The sequence below is a fragment of the Diadema setosum genome, chromosome 13, assembly GCF_964275005.1.
Source record: "Diadema setosum chromosome 13, eeDiaSeto1, whole genome shotgun sequence".
In the NCBI taxonomy this organism is placed as follows: Eukaryota; Metazoa; Echinodermata; class Echinoidea; order Diadematoida; family Diadematidae; genus Diadema; species Diadema setosum.
In genome coordinates this window covers 24,417,276-24,440,604 of record NC_092697.1, presented here as the reverse complement: position 1 = coordinate 24,440,604, position 23,329 = coordinate 24,417,276, and the positions used below count along the sequence as shown (strand labels likewise).

Sequence of the window (23,329 nt, the reverse complement as noted above, 5' to 3'; positions counted from 1 at the left end):
CCGGCGACAGTTGCTCCAGCGACAAATGAAAGTTAAGAACATCAGACACGACCCCGTCAGCGTTGGAATAAAAATTAAATTGAAATTGAAATACATTAATTTTAAGCGCCCCGTCGAGCAGGGGCGAAAATTTCGCAATTTTCAGTTATATTATTGACAAGTTTTAGACAAGAAAAGTGCCTTATTGTTTAATTTTGTCTTTAATTAATTGATTTATTAATTATTTCTTAACCTTCCGGGGGCACATTCGTTCCCCCCGAAGAAAAATTCTTGGGGGGAGGGGGAGGGCAAGGGCCCACTCTGTCTCCCGCTCCGGCGCCCATGTGTTCAATTCAATTCAATTCAATTCAATTGAGTTTATTGATCTGATCCAAACAAAAAGGATTACAATAAATTTTCGACAAATAGTATATGACTTTCACAATTGAGGAAATAACGAAATAATATGAGTTTCACAATTTTCAAAATAACAAACTAATATGACTTTTACAATTGACAAAATAACAAATACATGATTAGCAAAATCAGAAAATACCTATCTATGAAACATTACCATTAACATAATTCAGCGAACTGTAACATTGCTAAATCAATTATAGCGCCATCAAAATAATAAGTGGGGTATCATGATGATTAACTACCGAAATGAAATCGTAGATTTCTTCTGGCCATATTTTAACCCCCCCCCCAGAAACCCAACAACAAATCCATTATCCACGTATTCTTTTTCGCACTAGGAAATAATGTAAATTTTAGACCGACATATAGGTTTATAATCAGGGGGCAATCTTTTTTTTTTTAATCCTCGTTCTTTCTCTTCTCCTTTCCTTTTCTTTTTGTTTCTTTAGTTTTTTTCTTTCTTTCTCTTTTTTCTGTTTTTTTTTTTTAGCAAAATCATAGGGGGCGCCTTGGCGCCGCCCTGCACCCATACATAGATAAAAAACAAACCAGTAAACAAACAAAACAAAAAGCCCGTTAGGGATGTTTTGGATTGCGTGTACGCTTTAAACAAATACCCTTGTCGCTGGCTATTTTTTTTTCAATGTACTCCTGCTCTTAGCATGAAAGAGAGATATCACAAAGGTTTGTTGGTTTTTTTTGGGTTAGCTCAATGAGGTTATTAGGTGATCTCTTTTAGTTGCAGGATCGTTGACCAGAACAATTTCTATCGACATGTTTTTTGTTGTCTCTAATTTAAATCAACTTCGGATCCTGAAAGAAATTTTGAAATGGTCTTGTAACTAACAAACAATGAGAATAGGTTTTAAGAATTGAAAGACATATGCTTACAACAATCCAGTTACAATGGTAACTTCAGATATTGCATATGAAATCATATATAATAATATACATACTCATATTTCATATTAAACCGTTTTTATAAAAATGGCATAAGTACATGGGTTAAACAAATCATAGTTAATAGAAACAGAAATGGATAAAGTGGACTTTGCAACAGGTGACATAATTGATGTTAATATAACAACTTCAAGTAGTATCATTGTTTTCTTGTAAGAAAAAAAAAGGAATTCTTGCATTTGGTCATTTATTACTGGGAAGATTTTTTAAAGTTGAATTGTGAAATTAATTGGGGAAAAATGAACAATAACATTTATTACACAAATTAAACCACTGGTATAATTTATCCTGTGTGGGTATTGACTATTGAGAAGGGGTCCTCCTGGTATGAAAAACATATATGTATATCGTAATTTACTTTTAAACAATTCTAAATTAGGGGAACAGCGTGTCTCTATGGGCAGATTATTCTAATCGGATATTGCTGAGCATATAAATGATCGCTTGTAGAATTCAGTATTACATCTAAGAGGCTCAAGTTTGAGTTGATGTGAATTACGTGTTATGCGTTGCGCTACGTCATCATGCAAAACAAATTTGTTTTGTGTGTGTGGGGGGGGGGGTGCGTGTGTGTGGGGGTGTGGGTGTGTGTCAAGGAGGGGGATTATCTACAATAATTCGATATACGTGCGCTGTATATCGTATAGTCTTTTCCAAACCGTTACGAATAATGTCCTGAAACAAAAGCTTGACAAGCACACAGTTTGAATATCCAACGACGAACAATAATGGGGGAAATGTGACAAGATTTAATTATCACGTTACGCAGCTTATAACAATGTACATAACAATATACATGATTATGAGTAAAGGAGTATACAAAATACGAAGATTACATTCCTGCAATACCAATTATCAATATCAAGAAAATACGATCTAACATTTTTCTTGAAACATTGACCTTCAATCTATTGTGTCACTTTCATAGGAGAGTTCCAGAAACTTGGATGAGTATGTGAAAGCGTAATTTGAGTTAATGATATTGTGAGAAGAAGAAAATATGGGTTTCCTTGTTTAATTGTGTATTTTTGTTATTTCGTTTCATTCGTTCGTTATCTTTATCAAGGATTCTCCATTTGATCTTTCAAAAGTAATTTAAAAAGAGTCAATATGCAATAACTATGAATAAAACAAACAAAGAAACAAAAACATGTATAATTCTTAGGAGAAGTCCAGGAAGATTTTTTTTTTTCCACCGGAGAAATTGTGAGGAGGACATTTTTCACCCTTGAAATTGTCTCATCTTCTAAACAAATTTCGTCTGATATAATTTCACCAGATCAATTATCGAACCGTTGGAACGAATTGCCGTCGGAGGACCGTCCGAGCAAATGTCTCTGGAGCATTCGTCGCCGGAACAAATGTCTTACCTTTGTATAGCAAAGGTGGTACAAGAAGTTTTCGTAGGAGCAATTGTCGCTGGAGTAAATGTCGCCAGAGCAAATGTCGTACCTGTCTTTACCTTCAGACTTTTGCATCATATGACGTCGGAGCAAATGTCGTAGGAGCAATTGTCACCGGAGCAAATGTCGTACCTGTCTGAAGGTACAGACGTACCTTCAGACTTTTGCATTAGGCCTATATGTCGCCGGAGCATTTGACGCCAGAGCAATTGTCGCCGGAGCATATGTCCCCGGAGCAATTGTCGCACATTGGAGCAATTGTCGTAGGAGCAATTAGCGTCGGAGCAAATGTCGCCGGAGCATTTGACGCCAGAGCAATTGTCGTAGGAGCAATTGTCACAGGAGCAATTGTCGCCAGAGCAAATATCGCCGGAGCATTTGTTGGCGGAGCAAATGTCGCCGGAGCATTTGTCGCCGGAGCAAATATCGCCGGAGCATTTGTCGCGGAGCAAATGTCGCGGAGCATTTGTCGCATTTTTCGGAGTAATTGTCGTCGGAGCATTTGTCGCAGGAGCATATGTCGTGTCACCCTTCCGGTAGCCATTTGACTATAAAAGACTCAGCAATCTTGGCAAAATAAGAGGCCAGGGCTATTGGTCGTAACTCAGATACTACTGGGGGAAAACATTTGGGAATTGGAACAATTTCAGCATATTACCACATTTGTGGGAAAATACCCTGCTTGAAAGCAATATTGATAATGTGACATAAAGGTAAACATATCTCATATGCAAATTGACGAATTATTCTCACTGGTAAATCATAGGACACAGTTGATTTTCGCAAATTCAACTTACGCAACTTATTGAAAACGTCATATGGTTGTATAATTGGGCATTCATAAGGTGAAGGCAGGTATGCAGGTAACTGTGATCTATCCAGTTTAAAAAGATCGGTTGTCACAGATAAAAACATATCGTTAATATAATTTACTACATACTCAGAGTTGTGACGTTCCTTTACACTAATATCAGGTACATCAATCTGCATTTGACATTGAACTCCATGAGTCATCAGTTTAATGTGTCGGTACCATTCAGCAGGATTGTTAGTTTTCAACCTTTGTATTCTCTCATTATAACATTTATTCTTAGCTACCTTTACTGCTCTTTTCACTTTGTTTCTAAAATGTTTTCCACAATTTGACATTCTTATCAACAAACGCTTTTTGTCTTTTTTCCATCAATATTTTTTTTCCACAATTTATCCATGGTTTATCATTCTCATAAACACTTATTGTTTTAACAGGCAAAAACTGATCTAAGCGGTGTTTTAAAACCTGCAAAAAACATACTACATATTTCAGAAACATCAGTGGCAGTATAGAGTTCTTCCCGAGTATGCTGTGTTATCCAGCTGCCAAATTCACGAATACCACTATCAGTTAAAGATCGAACGACTCTTTTTTTTTCTTCCTGTTACATGAATATCCGGATTTACAATGTTGGTGTAAGGGACACCAGAGAATGCAATTGTGATCAATTGTGATGTACAGTATTGTACGTGTAGGGCCTCTGAGAATAACAGTGTTGCAGCCACTGACAAAGTTACCCTACTGAAACAAAACAAGTAAATAAATAAAATAAAAAAATAGATAAACTTAATTTGTTTTACTTACAAAATACAGTGTTGTAATCAAACACAAATTAGGAAATTATGTAAACAAAATTGAATGCGAACACGCATACTCACGCACATACACACATTTGCCGTCCCAAGAAAAAAAAACAAATCAGCACTGCACTGCACTATTGCTGAAAAGAGAAAAACCCACCTTTGTGTTCTACGTTGATTTTGCTTGTAACATTAACATTCAATATTTCATTTTAAAAAATACATCGTACTGATAAGTGCCATATAGGCCCTAATGTTTGATAAACACACACATTAAAAGTGTCTTTTTTTGTTATTAACAAAAATGCAGTTACTGGCAGCCATGGATTTGAGTGGTCTCCCAAGGAAAAAAAAAAATCAGTACCTGCCCATCATCCCAAAGGGGAAAAAAAAGAGTACCTGCAGTTGTAAGAAATGCGTGTGAATGTAACAAGTTCAGTGATTTATTCACATACGTCATAGTTTGAGTCATACTGTAACGAAATATCAGCATCGACAAAGAAGTCTCCTACAGAATTGCCAGGGCCTGCTCAGCTGTCGGCAGACTCAGAGACAGGGTGTGGGAGAGAAGGGGAATACGTCTTCAAACCGAACTAAAGATGTACCGCGTAGTCGTCTTGACCACTCGACTGTACGCCTGCTAAACATAGACAGTATACAGCCGACATGTCCGGCAGCTGAACTCCTTCCATATGAGATACCTCCGAAACTTCATGCAAGTCAAATGACAAGACAAAGTGCCAGACACAGAGGTACTTCAGAGACCTCGGATTTAGAGTATTCAAGCCATGCTCAAGCCCTCCCAGCTCAGATGGGCAGGGCATGTACTTCGAATGTCAGACGAACGTTCGAATGTAGGACGAAGCGACTGCTCTAGCTAATGAACTAAAAGAAGGCAAGCCATACAGCGCTCTCATGGAGGTCAGGGGAAGCGGTACAATGAAACACGAAAAGCTTCCATGAAATGCCGCAGCATCAACCCTGACACATGAGAAGCAACGGCACAAGACTGCTCTGCCTGGCGATCCGCGGTCTGCTTTGGTTTATCAGGCTACGAAGTGAGACGTTTGAAGCAGCAGGAACAGAAACGGCAGCGACGTAAAAGCAGAGCGACCATTCAGCCTGGCCTACCTCCTGCATTAAGCATGTCCACACTGCGCCAGATATCTTAGAGCGAGGATTGTACTGACTGGCAATCTTTGAATGTAGTGATACTATAAATTGTGGTCGTCTTTGCCTGCAAAGGACGAATATCATCGTGGAGATGCAGTGCTCGGAAATATGGGGTAAATTCAACATTAAAAAAATGTAAAATGACCAAAATTTTGAAAAGTCACTAAATTTGTTTATCCTAGTTGATGAGTGAGTTTCTCGATAGCTTTTCGGTTGTTATGTATTCTGACATCAATGTTAAATACGGAATTACACAAACGTTTACAACAAACATTTGGAAACGATACTCAAATCATTTAATCTTAGAGAACTTTCACCACATTACCACAGGGTCAAAGCAAATAATGTATCACGGGCTTGATTTGCATGAATTCTTATCTCACTGTCACAGGGATCTTTGATTTCATTTTCGGTGAAAATGTTCCAGCGGAGATGTTCGCTGCACCAACGCAGGCAGGTTTGCTTCTATTAGTCCATGGGCCAAGAGGCGAAAAATTGGTTATTGGTACCATCTCAGGTGGCAATACCTTTTTGGTGTCATTTTGTTTGTTGGGCATAGATATGCCTATCAAGCTATTATAGCACTTCCAAATGAGTAGCTTAGTCCTAATAAATGAATTTTTAACCAATTTGGTCTCGTTTTTATATCCCTATACTTCTGAATCGAGGCTAACCGCTATAGAAACAAGAGCACGGTCTTCTGTATGTCCATGGAGCTCATGGTATGTCCACAGGTGTTCTGTTGTAAACGCGGTGCGCTTAGTATTTATTCAAGGCGGCGAAGGGAATATCCAAAGGATGATGCTGTCCAGAGCTAAACGCGGTGCGTTTAGTCTTTGTTCAAGACGGCGAAGGGAATATCCAAAGCCTATGATACAGTGTATATCCCTTTATCTAAAAAACAAACAAAAAAGCAATTCCTCGTGGATTTTGCCGTATTTTTGATTATTCATCATTTTCCGGTGAAAACGCTGAGGTGAAAACACTAATGCCACGCCAATGTAGCTTTATTTCCATCAAACAATGAACCGGTATACTACAATACGTAATAATAAATACTATTGTAAATGAGCAGAGTGATTTTTGTTTAAAACTGATGTATTTGTTGAGAGGGTAGTATAAAAACAGTATAGATAATTCCTTTTATTAGTAACTTTAGATATGATAACGGTACATTGTTTTGTTTTGTTGTGTTTTTTTTTTGCAGTGTTTACCAGAACTGATATTATTGTTAATCAGACAAACACACACACACACACACACACACACACAGACACGGAAACAATTGTCACACAATTAGTCCATGGGCCAAGACCCGAAAAATGGGTTACTGGTACCACCTGAGGTGGCAAATTCTAGTTGTGCATTTTGAAATAGCATATATCTAAGGAATATTATTTTGCTATAATAGCATTTCCAGAGTAGTAGCTTAGTCATAGATTTCAGCCATCAACCCGACCAATGCCAAATATCTTTCATTGTTGGATGGAAATAAAGCCACAGTGGCGTGGCATTAGCGTTTTCACCGTAGCGTTTTCACCGGAAAATGATGAATAATTGAAAAATACGGCAAAATCCACTAGGAATTGTTTTTTTGTTTTCTTTTTAGATAAAGGGATATACACTGTATCATTAGCTTTGGATATTCCCTTCACCGTCTTGAATAAAGACTAAGCGCTGTGGACATCATAACCCTTGGATATTCCCTTCGCTGCCTTGAATAAAGACTAAGCGCACCGCGTTTACAACAGAACACCTGTGGACATACAGAAGACAGCGCTCTTCTTTCTATAGCGGTTAGTTTTGATTCAGAAGTAAAGGGATATAACAGCGAAACCAAACGGGTTAAAAATTCATTTATTAGGACTAAGATACTCATTTGGAAATGCTATCATAGCTTGATAAGCATATCTATGCCCGACAAACAAAATGACACCAAAAAGGTTTTGCCACCTCAGATGGTACCAATATCTGGCCTGGCCCATGGACTATATTAAGTAGTCATCGCTGGCTTCTTTGTAGTCTTTCATGCTCAAAGCTGGGCAACATGGGTGTAATTTCTCACAGCGTGAGCAGATACTTTTGTGTTGTAACTTCCCACAACACTTAGTTGTATGCTCTACTCCCATTCGATTTGCTTCAGTAATCACAGAAAAATGGGGATCTTTGCATAGCATTTTAGAAGTCCCTCCCCTCCAAGTTTTGTAAAGAACGCGTTATCCGTTGTGTTCTCTGACAAAACCAAATTTGTTCATTGTGTCCTTTCACAAAAATCTCACGAAGAAATGATTACTCGAGTCGTTTCTTTTAAGTTTCAACTAAAGAAATAAAAAATGAATTACAAAAATGGATGCCGATTTCTGAGTTTGAAAACATTAGTGTAAAAGGTGTGAAAATTAAGTATTTAAGTAAGATGACATTAACTCACTGAAGACTTGATTGAGGTTTCCTGCTTTCTGTTTTCTTTGTCTGTATTCTCTTTCTTTTATCAAGATGATCACGACAGCAATACTCACATTTCAACAATTTTGCACGCTCAGATATTGATGTTATATTGTGATGTTATCTACAAATTTTGAATTAAATTATTGGTTCCCTGTCAGTTGTGAGCAAAATATTTTAATTCATATGGATGCTGACAGCATCCAAGTGCTAAACTTGGGAGATGGGCCCATGACATGAATTATGAAGATATGTATTTTCATTTTTGTATTACCGATGAATCAAATTGAATTTGCTTTTCTGCAAGGTGTAGGTAACAAGTTATACATCGTAGTTCCGTAGGTATGCCTTCGATTTATTGCCACTTTGTCTGATATCAGATTGTCCACTTCCCAGTTTGTCTTACACCACTACGGCTAAACTCATTTGGTCTACTATAAATTTCGTCTAATGCCTGTTTGGTCTAGTCCTCACTTGGTCTTATGACCAGTTTGGCTAATTATCGTTTTGTTTAGTGACCAGATGGTCTAATTGCAATTTTTTTCTGCTTTGATCTTTCCCATTTTATTAATAAACTGTAGGTATTATACGTTATGGGCATAACCCACATGGATGTAGACCAACTGGTAATGACAATGAAACTAAGTAGCATTTTGACTAAATGGTCAATAGACGAACTGGTTGTAGACGAAATGGGATTAGAAACTAAATGGCTATTAGATGAAATGGGAGTAGCCCAAGTGATAGATCACCGTTTCATATTCATGGAATAGCGTATAGATTTTGAACTAATTTTGAAAGTTATCAGTACAAGTAGTCCGATTGTATCTTCTTTTTTTTTGGGGGGGGGGTGAAGGCACAATAATATGTGTTTATATAGTGGTTAAATGAGTTGATGTCTAAATTCCAATAATTTTTTGGTTTGAAAGTTTAAGGGAGCGGGATTGATGATTAAAGTTTTTTTTTTCTTCTTCTTTTTCATGGCATTACTAACCGGTCTTATGTACTGGGGAATTTTTTTTTGGACTATGAAATTAGTACCACCTTAGAATACATTTGTTTGTTAAGAAATTTTGAACTGCACTTGCTCATCTGTGATACATAGTCAAGAAAAGATTTGTCATGGGTCATGTTCATCCTATATTTCTTTGTATATCTGATAGTCTCTCACTCGTTATCCCACGCACGCTCACTCTATAAGACTGCATCCATGTCGCCCTTACAAACCAGCCTAGTAAGATGTCCCTCTTTGTAGCATCTTTCTCTGCTGTAAATGACAGTCGTCACTGAAATCGGATGGATGAATTAGTCAAGACGATATTTGGAAATATAGTTCATCAAATTTATTTCTTGGTTAACTTGGCTTTTTTTTTTCAACTGTGTAATGGTATCAAAAGTTCCTAAAGTACATTTTATGATAAAGAAACCATTATCCCCAGGAAAATAAGTGCAGCAGAACATAATATCACAGTTTCATAGAGTAAATGAAATTTGACTGACAAGCTGATTAGGAACGTGATACTACGTTTCATACCATGGCCCTACAACTTAAACTTCCTGCGGTACGACAAGATGCGAGACAAGGCGGGTACACCGGAATTATTATCATATATATATATATATATATATATATATATATACATACATATATCGTGTAGTTTCCTTTTCTTTCCACTTAAAATACATAAAAGATAATAAAGACAAACACAGGGCAAAGCAAAGCAACGTCTCACCTGCATATTGTATACTTGTGGGTATAGACATAGCGTTTCTCAATGTAATTTCATTGACATTTTTCACTTTTGTCCTTATCGGACTTCACCAATATTCAAACTAGACAAGCATCTTTAAGTGATGTACCTGTGGTGTCAATTTGGTAGTTGTACCTTAAAGCCCTGGAAAGTTACTGAGAGTGCACCACAATACTTGTTTATCAGGGAAAATACACCACAATACAATGTTTATCAGGGAAAGTTCATTGGCTTTTTGAACTTGTCGGACAAATATTCGTAGTTGACTTGCATCATTAGGTGATGTACCTGTGGCGCGAATTTGGTGGTCATAGCACAAAGTTGTGAAAAAAGAAAAGATTACACCTAATTGTTGACGACGCCTCCGCCGCTGCCAACGACGACTGAGAAGTGACCCCTATGTCTCGCTTCCGCTACGTAGACGAGACAAAAATGAAGTATGTGATATTATAATAGATGTTTCTTGTAACCGTTTCAGAAGTAGTCAAATATAATCATCCTAGTTTGACACATGAAGATAGATGTATGCCTAAGGTTGTAATAGTTACAGCATACTGCGCATTTAAAACAGTTCACAATACCAAATATGCATTAGATCCCATATGTTGCGGTATTCCGGCAAGTGTAATAAAAAGGAAAAGAATAGAAATGGTTACATAAAGGCGTGATCATCCTTGTCGCCATATTATAAACGTTGTGCAACAGAGATCTTTTATTGTTTACAAGCAGGTTATAAATATTACGTCCAGTCGTTTCTCAGTATTTAGCAATCTGCAATTTTGTCTGCAAGCAAACTTTTGTCATATCTGCAATAGTTACTTGTATTTCCTGCGTTCAACTTTATGCAATTATCAACAGGCGAGTTAAACACTGTATGTGAAACACTGCAGCGACAGTAATTTGTCTTTAACTTGCCACAACCGAGGAGGGTGATACGTGTGTGAAAGTGGAATATAGTTATGTTACCAGTTAATCACCCGATACATCAAAATGAATTGTATAAATAGAGAACTTTCATGCTGTACTTTATGCCGCATTTCCCTGCGATCAAAAGCGCTTGTTGGATATGAAGAGTGATTCTACCGCCAATATTTGGAAGAAATAAACACTGGAGCTCAAAACCAAAGTATATCACAGCAGAATAAGGAAATACCATAACACGTAGATATTATAATGACAAAAGGAAACCTTTTCTGAGTACAAAAATATATAAAATGTAGGAAACAATATCAAAAATATATTTTTCATAAAGCTGTCTGCCGTTCTGGAAATCTTCAGTTTTGACCTTCTTCAAACAAAACAATGTTCGCTCTATTTTATTCAAATACGGAGAGTATGTGAACTTTCTTAAGATGGTGCAAAGGCAAACAGATTTTCCTTTCAGAAAAGATATATTTTCTGGAGTGACATTTGCAAATCATATGATAACGTACAAAAAGAAGAAACTCATTGTGATTATGCCATGGAAACCTAGAGTTACGTAATACTCACTGCACATATTCATATTTGATGTGCAACGTCTTATGAAGAAGGTTTAATGTGTTTATAACAGAAGATTGGGGAATACAATGAGCATTGTCGGAAGACAAAGGGAACACTCTATACGTCTCCATGACCTAAACTTGTTAACTCTGACAATGTCTGAGATAATGCATTTTTCTTGACTAACATGACACACCGAGTTTCCGTCAGCAATTACTTTACCTTGTCACTTGCTAGCTTTTTCAATTACCGAATGACGTCATAATATGAAGACATCATCAGAAACTTGACTCTAGATCTGTTAACATATTAGATTATGTTATATGCGATTACAAAGGGCAGACAGCTTAAACTATCACAAATCAATCAATCTCTACCCTAATAGTATTGAAACCGGTTTCGTTCATGCCTTGGATTGCGTGTCACAGTCACCTGTAGTAAAGAAAGAAAAAAAAAATAACAGTTGGCAGAAAACTAAACGATGTCTTGTTGCTGATTTTATGGAAAAATTGCTCTATTTTATAATGCAAGCACAAAGCATGGTGAAAGTCTTCTTCATCAATGAAAATTAAAGTATGTGTTTGTTCACTCTGGTAAAGTGAAACAGATGAATAGAAAATCGGCTTTATTCCATTCAATTTATCCTATTTTCCCCCATCACTACAAAAAAAAAAAAAATGACTTGTTAAGTACCTAAACGGCAATATCTTTTTCTTTTTCTTTGACAAACAGCTTTTTGTATTTCCTTCAATCTAGCAAGAGTACACAAACACACTCCAAACAATGAACGCACATAGATCGTACATAAATACATGCATCTGAAAAGAGGTATTTACCCGAGAAGAGTGCGAAGAAGCTTCGCTGCCGTCTGCCACATAGGGGACCATGAATCCTCGTCGTGTGTTCTCAGGGGGCCGACGCTGTGATAAAGTGAGTTTAATATTTGATACTTCGTCATTTATGACTGCATCGCTGAAGCAAACCCAAACTTCTACAAAATCTATTTCATAACTGTTGTAACCTGTAGCCGAAGAAGTTAATGTTCTAAGTTGAGTTCATTACAAAACATTTTAAGCATTAGTTACAGTCATGTGCCGACTCTCTTTCTCCGTTTCATACATACAAACATACACACACACACACACACATATATATATATATATATATATATATATATATATATATATATATATAGGTAATTCAATAAAAAAGGGTCACACTGGTTAAATGCCCCCTTCTATTAGTTTCATCATGCCATTGCTTACAAGGTACAAACCATACAGTAATTCTTCTTTTGAATGCTGTTAATCAGGTAAGTATCTTCCTTTTTGAAGGCGAACAAAAGTTGTTGCTACAAAGGAAATGACACATTTTCACCAAAACAGTGGACATCATGACGTAGGGGGGAAATTGTATAACAATTTTAATGTAATATCAGCTTTATATATTTACAGCTTATTGGTAGATAATATGTAATTTACTGGTCCAAAAATGATAGAAGACAAGCAACTCTAAACAAAGCATGCACGAAATGATGGATGTTTTTCCCTTTTTTTCACGAGTAAATCTGAAGAATTAGGTTCTTCGTGTAAGATTTGGTGTTCCGAAAATTGCTAACAAGAAGAATTTTTTTAAGGATGGGATCCATATTAATTAAAAAAAAGTTGAACCTTTTATTTTCACTCTGGTGGAACTCACATAGTTTTTTAATTTTGAGAAAAAAAAATGGATGAAAAACAACAAACATGAAAAATAAATGACCAATTATTGTTATTTTCAGAGATGGCCTTGGTGTCCAGAGAAGTATTGCGTCGGGGTATCATTAATAGTTCATTTGTTTGCATCTTATTACAAGAATACTAATCTTACTGGTGTATTTTATAATGTAGCTGCTATTTCTTGGTAATAGATATCAAACACTGACCAATTTTAGTGTTAATTTGAAGAAAAAAAAATGCAGAATGGGTAATCTGGTGTCCGCCTCCATGAGGAGCCTTGGTGAATCTTTTTCCTAGCCAAAACTTGCGATTGTGTAATATTCTTTAAATAGCGCAGTTGGTCTTTTTTCTTTCAAATTGAATATTTTTATATTGAAATAAACAAAATACTAGTGTAAAAAGGTATTCAGATGCAAAAAATGAAAGGTTCCTCGTGAAAGCGGGACACCACCATGTCCCACTTACACAAGGAACCATGTTTTTTCCCGACATTCTGCTTTTTTGTATGCTTACTTCATTATTAATTTTAGAATGTGCGTTTTCACTTACTTTTGAAGGGACTTACTAAATTAACCTTTTTTTCAAGAAAAAGCTTATTATTTTTTCTGTTTTCATTGCCAAAATAACATGTCACAATTATTCAATGACCCATATATTATGTGTGTGTGTGTGTGTATATGTTATGTACAAGTATGTGTGTGTGTTCGTGTAACATTGTCATTGTTTTTATATAAGATTTATTTCACATCCGTTTGTTTAATTTTAGCCGAGATGGTTCGTTTTTGAAAATTTGTTTTCTATATTTATGCATGCAAGTGGAATGCATATCAAACAATAAATTGGAGATCAAGAAAAAGAAAATAATAAAAAAGACTCTTATTTATACCATTAACAAATGTCAAGGTTGCCAGCAATTTCATTTTCCAAATTTAGTAATTTGTTAAGAATTTTTGATGATTTTGAAAGATTTCTGACTGTATTAAAAAATGAAAGAAAGCCTGACATAGAAAAAAAAACAAACAAACTCTGTTACAGATTTCTAGAAACCAGACAAATACACTCTTGAGAAAATCGACCTCATTTACATCAGGCTTGTTGAAGAGTAGGCTTTTAGATAAATTGTGAATTCATTAGTCTAATTTCTTCAGAGTGGAACCTCACCCTCTCATGGTACGCGTTTCTAACAATGCTTGACTCGGATCCAGCCATAGAGCGGTGATCTTGCTGGATGTGACGGATAGCCCTACGCATAGCAGCCTGGCGGCTGTCGAAGGACGACCGATCATCTTCGTCATCCACGAAGTTTGCATGGAAAGCGCCCCCATCGGTTTGGTAGGGTACATACTCCCTTACCCTGTTGGAGTTAAAAAGTATTGCACATGATACAGCACACTTAAAGATAAGCATTAAAATTAATGATATATCAAAAATTGGGATTTGTCAGTCCTATGAATACATAAACAGTAAAGACTACAGGAGTGAAATTGAGCAAAATTGGGCAATCTACTCACAAGGTATAATCTTTAAAGCTCTGGTTTAATCAAATTGCGGATTAAACAGTAAATCACGCTGTTTTACCATTGAATCAGAAACAAAATGTTAAATACTCTACAAAATTTCATTCCTAAACCATGTTTACATTTCATTCACCCGACATGATTGTTAAGAACAATTATTATTTCATTTTCCTTCTAAATAAGGTAAGTAAAGTGCTCTTTTAGTGTGATAGAAATGAAATTGAGTCTACATAATGAATTATCTAGGGTATGTTTTCCTTAAACTGTAATTGCTCATGGATAGAATTTGAATATCTGTAGTGTCACTACCAATCGAATACTTTTTAGAGTCAAGAAGACTTTCAAAAGTTAATTTCTCTCCGCTTTACTATAGAAGGGAATTAAAATTGTGTCATCCCAAAGCTCCAAGCCACAAAATTCCCTAGATAGAAGAGACTCGAGACCCCCGGCAGTCTTGAGGATGTATTAATGACGATGACACTGATGCTTGCCAGAAAGCATTAACTAATGGCTTTGGTGGTAGGGAAATTCATGACAGATGGATAAAACTGAAGCATGTTATTAAGCTAATACAAACTCTTGACATATTCTCAAATTCCACTGGTCAATTGCCGTCTGGGCAGGAAAATGGCCAATCAGGAACTTTTCGTTGAAATTAACATCAACAACAACAACAAAATATTTTTGACACACATCATGACAATTTCAGGGTACACAAATTTTTGATCCGTCAGCTCTCAATCAAAAAGAATTTTGAAAGAGGTTCATGTTTGAAATGTATATTCTATCACACTGTACGTATAGATGATTGGATGAACGTTTAGCTTGAGAAAGCTATCAAGTATGACGAGCTTCGTCAAGCGATCTGCTTTGGGAGTGTTATCTCGAGAACGAGCAAAATGTCTCCAGTGTTTCAAAAGGAACTAAAAATGTGCCTACTTACGGCAGACGTGCTTTAGCCTGCATAGTTCTTGCATGCATCACGCAGCAACAACAGCCACAGAACCCTAGGAAGAGCACCGCGGACAAAAAGCCGAACACTATTCCAATGATGGCGGCTACAGAGAATGTACTTTCTGACAGGACGGTTTCACCTGGGAGCACAGTTAAGATAAGATTCAATTCGATTCAATTCAGTTTAATTCAGTTCAATTCAATTCAATTGTTTATTTATTTCCATCAAGAAAACAATAAATAATGTAAGGCGGTACAATTGTTGACTTCCATCCAGTTGGGAAGGACAGATCATTAAAAAGCAATACAAAATACATGCACGAATTTTATGACATAGCAAAAGAAACACTGCACACTCTGCCAATGCAGCGAAAAAGAAGAAGTAATCATGACGATGGAAAGTAGTGTTCCACTGTTGATAATCTAAGTTTTGTAGGACGTGGAACACTCAAAACAAAACAAACATCAACAACCAATATACCAATCACAGTTATGTCAAATTCATCTATGTACCAGTGTACATTGATGATTTATACATAGGCTGCTGATAATACAAGCATACTATCAACAGTACTTGTTTTAGAATGCAAACAAAATATACTGTAACATAGCAATGTTATGGCAAAAACACTATTCATTGGGCCGTGCATACCAAGAAAATGTGACCAAAAGAGAAGAGATATCCAAGAAAATCAGAGCACCAAGAGTATTTGCCCTGTGGGAAACTTTTCATCCGACCCGCATTGTTTGCGAGGAATTTGTTGCATGACGTTATATTATTTTTTTTGAAGCAATGCTACAGGAAGTAATCACATTGAAATTCTTAAAGAATTGAAATTACACGAAATTAATCTTCGTACATGTCAATTATGAATTAATCAATAGCTTCTGCGTACACAGATAATCACTCCCTCTTCAGATTATCGAGATCACGTTCTGATATACAATGTGCCGAGGAACGACCTTTAACGACTGACACGTATTATATGACAATTCCGCGTGTTTGAATACTTCCTCATACGTACTTCCAGTGAATAAGAGTCGCACATCGAAGCGACATTGATAACATGCAATATTGTTTCTTACGATTGTTGAATACTATCCGTACGAAATTTATTCGTATCTATTTTTTTTTAACATTCAATCATGTCTTGCGAAATCAAGAAATCGTTCCGTTGCTGTAATGGACAAGTTCAAAAAGTTCAAAAGTTCAAATTTTCATATTTCCATTTCTCAATGATGACATTACAAAATTATTGACAACAAAACAAGAATACAAAATATATACAATCATGTCTTTTGATCGTAGAAAAAAGAAAAAGAAAATATACTTGACACAAATGTACAAGGTCATATTATGTGAAAATGTCACTAGTAAGTATAAGAAATATGATGGGGCCTACATAAAAGCTTTAAAGCTTGTAAAACTTGACTTAAAAGTTGATACTTAGCATGAAAAAAAAATAATTTGTAGTCATAACGCCTGATTTTCTCGTTTGGCATTAAGAAATTCTCAATCCAGACATTTCGCTTTAATCTCGGATGATGGAATTGTAAATAAAACTTCCACAAATTCCATGTCAGGTATAACAATAAACACGCACGCACACACAAACAATAAAAACAAAACGTTGTTATGCGTGGCTTTGCCTTACCATCGATCTGAACCTCTGTTATGGTGTAAGTTGTGGTACCATCACTGAGAGATGAGAAATCTGTGTCTCGAATAGTCTGCGCCAGGTTTTCAGCGTTGTCACCAAAGACCTCCACCACGAGAGTCACTATTATGCTGCCGTTCTCCACGCTCGTAAGCGTGACCTCTACATTATCAGAACTTATTCCAGTCGTATGGACAATCTGAAAAAAGAAAGGTACTTAAGTTTCCCTTAGTGGTCTTTGTGCTATGAGATATGATAAGAGAGTAATTGAAATATGCAAAGATTTTATATAGATGTACTTTGGATCTAATGGTAGTCAAACAAATAATGACTAACAATATTTATATATTTTTTTAGTCTGAACGCAAGCAAACACACTAGAAACAAGCAAAAACAGGAAAAAAAAAAACAAAAATAAAAACCACCCAAAAAGACCGAAGATATCACAGCAATAGCTTAGTTTTCCAGGTTCATAGGAAAGGAAAAAAATCCATAGGGTAATTTTTCCAAAATGCTCCTATTACCTCCCTCATAAGGTATGTCCTAAATGAGAAGAATGTTATACTGGGGCTGAACATAGTACAACCTCTGCACTGATTTCTTGTAGACCTGGAAGCTGAAGACCCTGAAGAATCATGCCTGAGAAGACTTAGAAGTAAATGACGCTGTCTCCCCTCCCTTTCTTCATCTCTTTCTGCATCTATCTATCTATCTATCTATCTATATCGAGCTCTCCCTTTCACACACAAGTACATTAGAAATGACCAACTTTCGCAGGAATATAACATGGGGACACTAATCTCACACATATTTCTTAATGTTTGGCAAGTATTCCTCATATGATGTGACAGTCAAAGAAAATCCTTCAAATTGGTTGATTATTTGTTAAATGATATAGGTATAGGAGCTGTCTTTTTTTATGAACTCACAGCCCGTGTTAGATTGGACTGCAACTCCAGGAAAGCAGGACTCCCTTGTGTTGTGAGATCAGTCGAGGATTGAACTGCTTGTGAGTCGATGTGCGTGATTTTCAGCTTAAGCGTCAGTGATTTAAAGGCTGTCGGAGAAAGAGAAACAGATGAGCATAATCTTCCTTATCCAGTCGACATTACTCTTTCAATATGTGTGTTTGCCAAAACATAAGAAACTAGATAATTACAGTGCAGTCCTACTCAGAGAGCAAAGACTTGCCACCAAACATGACCAAGCAGATACTTTTCACCCTTTATTATAGTCCGACACTGCATTTTTCAGATTCCTTGACCATAAAAACACATCCTCACTGCCGACCGGCCGTCGCTGCCTGCACTGTACTTTCTGGTTAACATACTGCAATGACTCTGAGGAATCGCACAAGCAAGATCACCATCTAGCGTTGATGTTGGACCCTACCAATGGTAAGTATGGTAATGGTAAAAGAAGAAAAAGAAGAAGAAAATAAAACGACCAAAAAAAAAAATACTGTACCAAGAGATCAAGAGGACTATCAAGATTTGATTTAGTAATTCATAGCTTTTTGGGTAATTTTGCAAACAGACAGACGAACAACGAAACTAACGGTTGTAAAAACTCCTTGGTGGAAGTAATATAGTACAAACATTTTGTATGAAAGGATGGGTCTATGATCAGCAGGGTTTCTTAATTACCGATTGATTCATGCGTAAGAATTTCCACAACGCAAGTAGAGGTGTTTTTTTTTTTAAAACATCTTTTTCATGAGGGAAAGAATGAATTTCCAAAATGTGTGCAAATAAGACATGTGACTCAACAGCTGCCACAGTGAGAAAAACAGGTACGTGTAGTCTAACTTTTGAATAAAGGATATCTTTTGAAAATGAAATATCTTCATACAGTCTGTTAAACAGAAATGAAATAAATTCAGAATTAGTAAACGGATATTCCGAGAAAAGAAAACGAAACATATGTACCTGTAGTAAAGCAAAAAAAAAAAATGTATGACAAGAATGTAACATGAAGATATAGATGAGAATTCCCAGTGCCCTTTAATAGAAGATGACATCTACCCATCCAAGACGAACACAAAAATACAGGACAGCCCAAAAGTACTTTACTCTTTATCCACAAAGACGGTGTCCAGAGGACGAACTAGCCAAGTCACAGCAGTGAAAGAAACATTGCTCACCGTGTCATAAACACAAGTTTTGAATACCCGATTTTTGAAAGACTTGCGCTGTTTGTGAAAAAAAAAGAAGAACTTTTAACTCTTCACATCTACTGAATATCAATTTTTATCTGCACGCACAGAATGAATTATCATTATTGTCAGGCCTAACATGTTGCTTCTATAAACCAGTGACATGTTACTAGTTGTATATTATAAGGATAAAAGAATACATAATAACATATAACCTTCAAATAACACATTAAGATATTCTTTAATGTAAAAAGCTGTTGAACTGACCGACACACTGTTGATTCCTGAGTGTGGTTCCATTTTCACAAGGAACAGCTGTCGTCACATTATCCACGGATTGGCTGGCTGTGACATTTGTTACTGGTGTCGAGCGATCAGCCATTGTTGTATGAGTTGATCCGCTGATAGTGACACTACCTGACGTCCTATCATCCAATGTTGTGATTGGAGAAGCCGTGGGTGTCTGGGAACTTGGTGGCTCTGTGGTGTGAGTCACCACAGGCAGCACTTTAAAAGTGATAAAGAAAGGAAACAAATGTCATGTGTAATAACCATTAACATTTCACTCAAAATTTAGATCATTCATTGGCGATTCCTGCAACTACATCACCTCTCAACAGCTTTATTCTATATCATAAAAGAATACTTTCCGCAAAACAAAACAAAACACGGATGATAACTTTTTTTGCCAACTTCTGAGAGTACGAACAAAAACGTTCTCGATATACTGAGAAATACTAATTGCTTACAGGTGCAAGTGAACCCATCTCCCGTCATGCCGCTTGGACAGGCCCCGCACTGTGGCATTGTGCTGTTCGGCGGCAAATCCGTGCAGTTGACGGCAGGGAAGCACGGCTGCCCAGCACAGGAGTCGAAGTCTTCCTCACAGTGGCTGCCCGTCCAGCCCGGCTGGCATATACACGTTACGACCTGCAGAGCGGGGATGACAAATCAGAAACTGAAATTGGCGTATCGGAAATAGACTTTGTTTACAGACTACTCTAACTTCACCAGTAAAAGTACTTCATAATATCAGTGGCGTATCTAGGGAAAACGGCGCCCGGGGCAAGCACGAAAATTGCGCCCCTAATTTCTGAAAAAGTGTTTGTAGCGGTTTTCTATATCTATGTATCATATTGTCTGGCACTCTGGCTGTTGTAAATTACGCTGTCTGGCGGCCACAGTATTTTGTCAACATCCACGCGAGCTTTCTTTGTGCGCCGACACATGACAGGTGCGCACTACATTCTTCGCTTTTGTCATCGTGCCGAGGTACGCGTATTTCACATTCCAACAGTAGTCGGATTTTCATAAACACACCCCTTGTTTTGCTGTCACGGAAACAAGCTACCAATTAGTGACGAGCTGCGCATTTTCATCAGCCAATTACCACTCTCAAAGCTCCTGTCCGTGACATGTTTTCTCCGACCACGCTGTTTCATTTTCCACGCTTCCTCACTTCACGATTAGCTTTCATCCCGAGAGCACGTCCTAATCGTCGAAGTCACGTCCGCATATCACCTTTACTTACGGATTATTCTCAATTCGGAATATCACACTTTCCCGGATTTTATACTTCGCGACTTTCGCTACATTTTATACCGCGATTCGCCCTTTCTTCATACTCTACACTCCAACCTGGGGATTTTTACATCGCTTTGACATTCAACGCGATCAGCGCTTCGTTACATCGCTTCATTCAACGCGATCTACCTGCGCTCTACATTGCACTGCATCGGTCCTGCTAGCGTTCTGTTCGTGGTGTGCAGGCTCTACCAGGGACCTCGCAGTTTCATCTATCCAGCGCCCCAGCGGTGGACTCTACCCTCGCTTGTGCTAGCCGCGGCACCCGGAGGATACTCCACGCTGCTGCTGGATATTTTGTACATACTTCTATGGGACACTGTCGTCTTCGGACACCCTAAGTGCATTCGGAGTTAGGCCATATTCGTTCTTATCATTTCGGGAAGTGCAATACATCCTACAAGGACACTGTTCACCTCTACTGGTGCCCTGGTGCTTTCTACACTACTCCAAGTGTCATACCCTTCCTACTCCAAGTGTCTACCCTTCCTGTTGGTGGTACCCCCAGTCCTGTCGTCCTGTTCGCCATTCGGTGAGTTGTTAGGTATTACATTATAGGCCCATACCATAATACCTACATTGGTGACCCCGACGTGATAGTTTAGGGCCAACTTCACGTTTCTCATCCTCCTTCCTTCACTCCTACAATGGCCGACGCCGACGAGGGTAACGCCACCCCGGCTGCCACGACTCCCACGCCAGCGGTCACGGCGGTTAGCCTCAAGCTCCCCCCCTTCTGGCCCAACGACCCCGCCCTCTGGTTTGCGCAGGTAGAGGCGCAGTTTACTACCAGGAGCATTACTACTCAGCAGACGCGCTTCGCTTATGTAATCTCCTCCCTGCAACCGGAGATTGCGCAGGAAGTGAGGGAATTTATCATCTCCCCTCCCACCACCGACGCTTATGACAAGGTGAAGGCCGAGCTCATAAAGAGGACCACCGTATCGGAGCAGCGGCGGCTCCATCAGCTGCTCACGGCAGAGGAGTTGGGCGACCGCAAACCTTCGCAACTCCTACGCCGCATGAAACAGCTGCTCGGCGACGCGACCTTAGAAGACAGCATCCTTAAGCAGCTGTTCCTACATCCAGCCCACTCACGCAAACAGAACACCACATCTCACATCCCTACACATCTCCACAACTCCACGCATGTTTTTGTCAGACGGGACGGTGTACATCGACCTCTACAGACACCATACACTGGCCCATACAAAGTGCTGCGTCGATCTCCCAAGCACTTCACACTGGAGGTCAACGGAAAGAGGGAGACTGTGATTATCACAATCGACCGCCTAAAGGCCGCCTTTTTAGAAGGCGCACCGGTCCGGCAGCCTACACCTGTCCCCGCCAGAACTCCGGCGACCACACCGAGCGCCCCGCTCACTACACCACGGCAGCAGCAGCAGCGGCAGCAGCAGCCTACGCCAACACAGCCAGCACAGCCGCAGCAGCCGACACGGACGACCCGCACCGGTAGGCAAGTACGCTGGCCAGCACGTTACGTTCAATACATGTATTTTGATACCTGAAATTTTCAACCTCTACTTTGTTTACCTTTCATTCATATCGATCGCTTGTTTTTAGTCTTCACTTCATTGACTTTTCTACTAGCGATCTGGAAGGGGGCTAAATGTAGCGGTTTTCTATATCTATGTATCATATTGTCTGGCACTCTGGCTGTTGTAAATTACGCTGTCTGGCGGCCACAGTATTTTGTCAACATCCACGCGAGCTTTCTTTGTGCGCCGACACATGACAGGTGCGCACTACATTCTTCGCTTTTGTCATCGTGCCGAGGTACGCGTATTTCACATTCCAACAGTAGTCGGATTTTCATAAACACACCCCTTGTTTTGCTGTCACGGAAACAAGCTACCAATTAGTGACGAGCTGCGCATTTTCATCAGCCAATTACCACTCTCAAAGCTCCTGTCCGTGACATGTTTTCTCCGACCACGCTGTTTCATTTTCCACGCTTCCTCACTTCACGATTAGCTTTCATCCCGAGAGCACGTCCTAATCGTCGAAGTCACGTCCGCATATCACCTTTACTTACGGATTATTCTCAATTCGGAATATCACACTTTCCCGGATTTTATACTTCGCGACTTTCGCTACATTTTATACCGCGATTCGCCCTTTCTTCATACTCTACACTCCAACCTGGGGATTTTTACATCGCTTTGACATTCAACGCGATCAGCGCTTCGTTACATCGCTTCATTCAACGCGATCTACCTGCGCTCTACATTGCACTGCATCGGTCCTGCTAGCGTTCTGTTCGTGGTGTGCAGGCTCTACCAGGGACCTCGCAGTTTCATCTATCCAGCGCCCCAGCGGTGGACTCTACCCTCGCTTGTGCTAGCCGCGGCACCCGGAGGATACTCCACGCTGCTGCTGGATATTTTGTACATACTTCTATGGGACACTGTCGTCTTCGGACACCCTAAGTGCATTCGGAGTTAGGCCATATTCGTTCTTATCATTTCGGGAAGTGCAATACATCCTACAAGGACACT

The 23,329-nt window shown here is 38.5% G+C and overlaps 1 protein-coding gene across 1 annotated transcript in view; it reads right to left on the bottom strand.

The window, feature by feature from the left end:
* Positions 1-10,050: 10,050 nt before the first annotated feature.
* The window catches only part of LOC140236501 (uncharacterized), a 145,755-nt gene continuing 132,476 nt past the window's right edge, over positions 10,051-23,329 (bottom strand). Inside the window, exons 87-94 of the mRNA XM_072316422.1 lie at positions 19,976-20,156; positions 19,494-19,733; positions 18,001-18,128; positions 17,069-17,270; positions 15,403-15,553; positions 14,104-14,296; positions 12,061-12,144; positions 10,051-10,155 (exon numbers count right to left, since the gene is read on the bottom strand). Of these exons, the coding sequence (XP_072172523.1) occupies positions 10,051-10,155; positions 12,061-12,144; positions 14,104-14,296; positions 15,403-15,553; positions 17,069-17,270; positions 18,001-18,128; positions 19,494-19,733; positions 19,976-20,156 (1,284 nt within the window). The remainder of the gene's footprint in view (positions 10,156-12,060; positions 12,145-14,103; positions 14,297-15,402; positions 15,554-17,068; positions 17,271-18,000; positions 18,129-19,493; positions 19,734-19,975; positions 20,157-23,329) is intronic.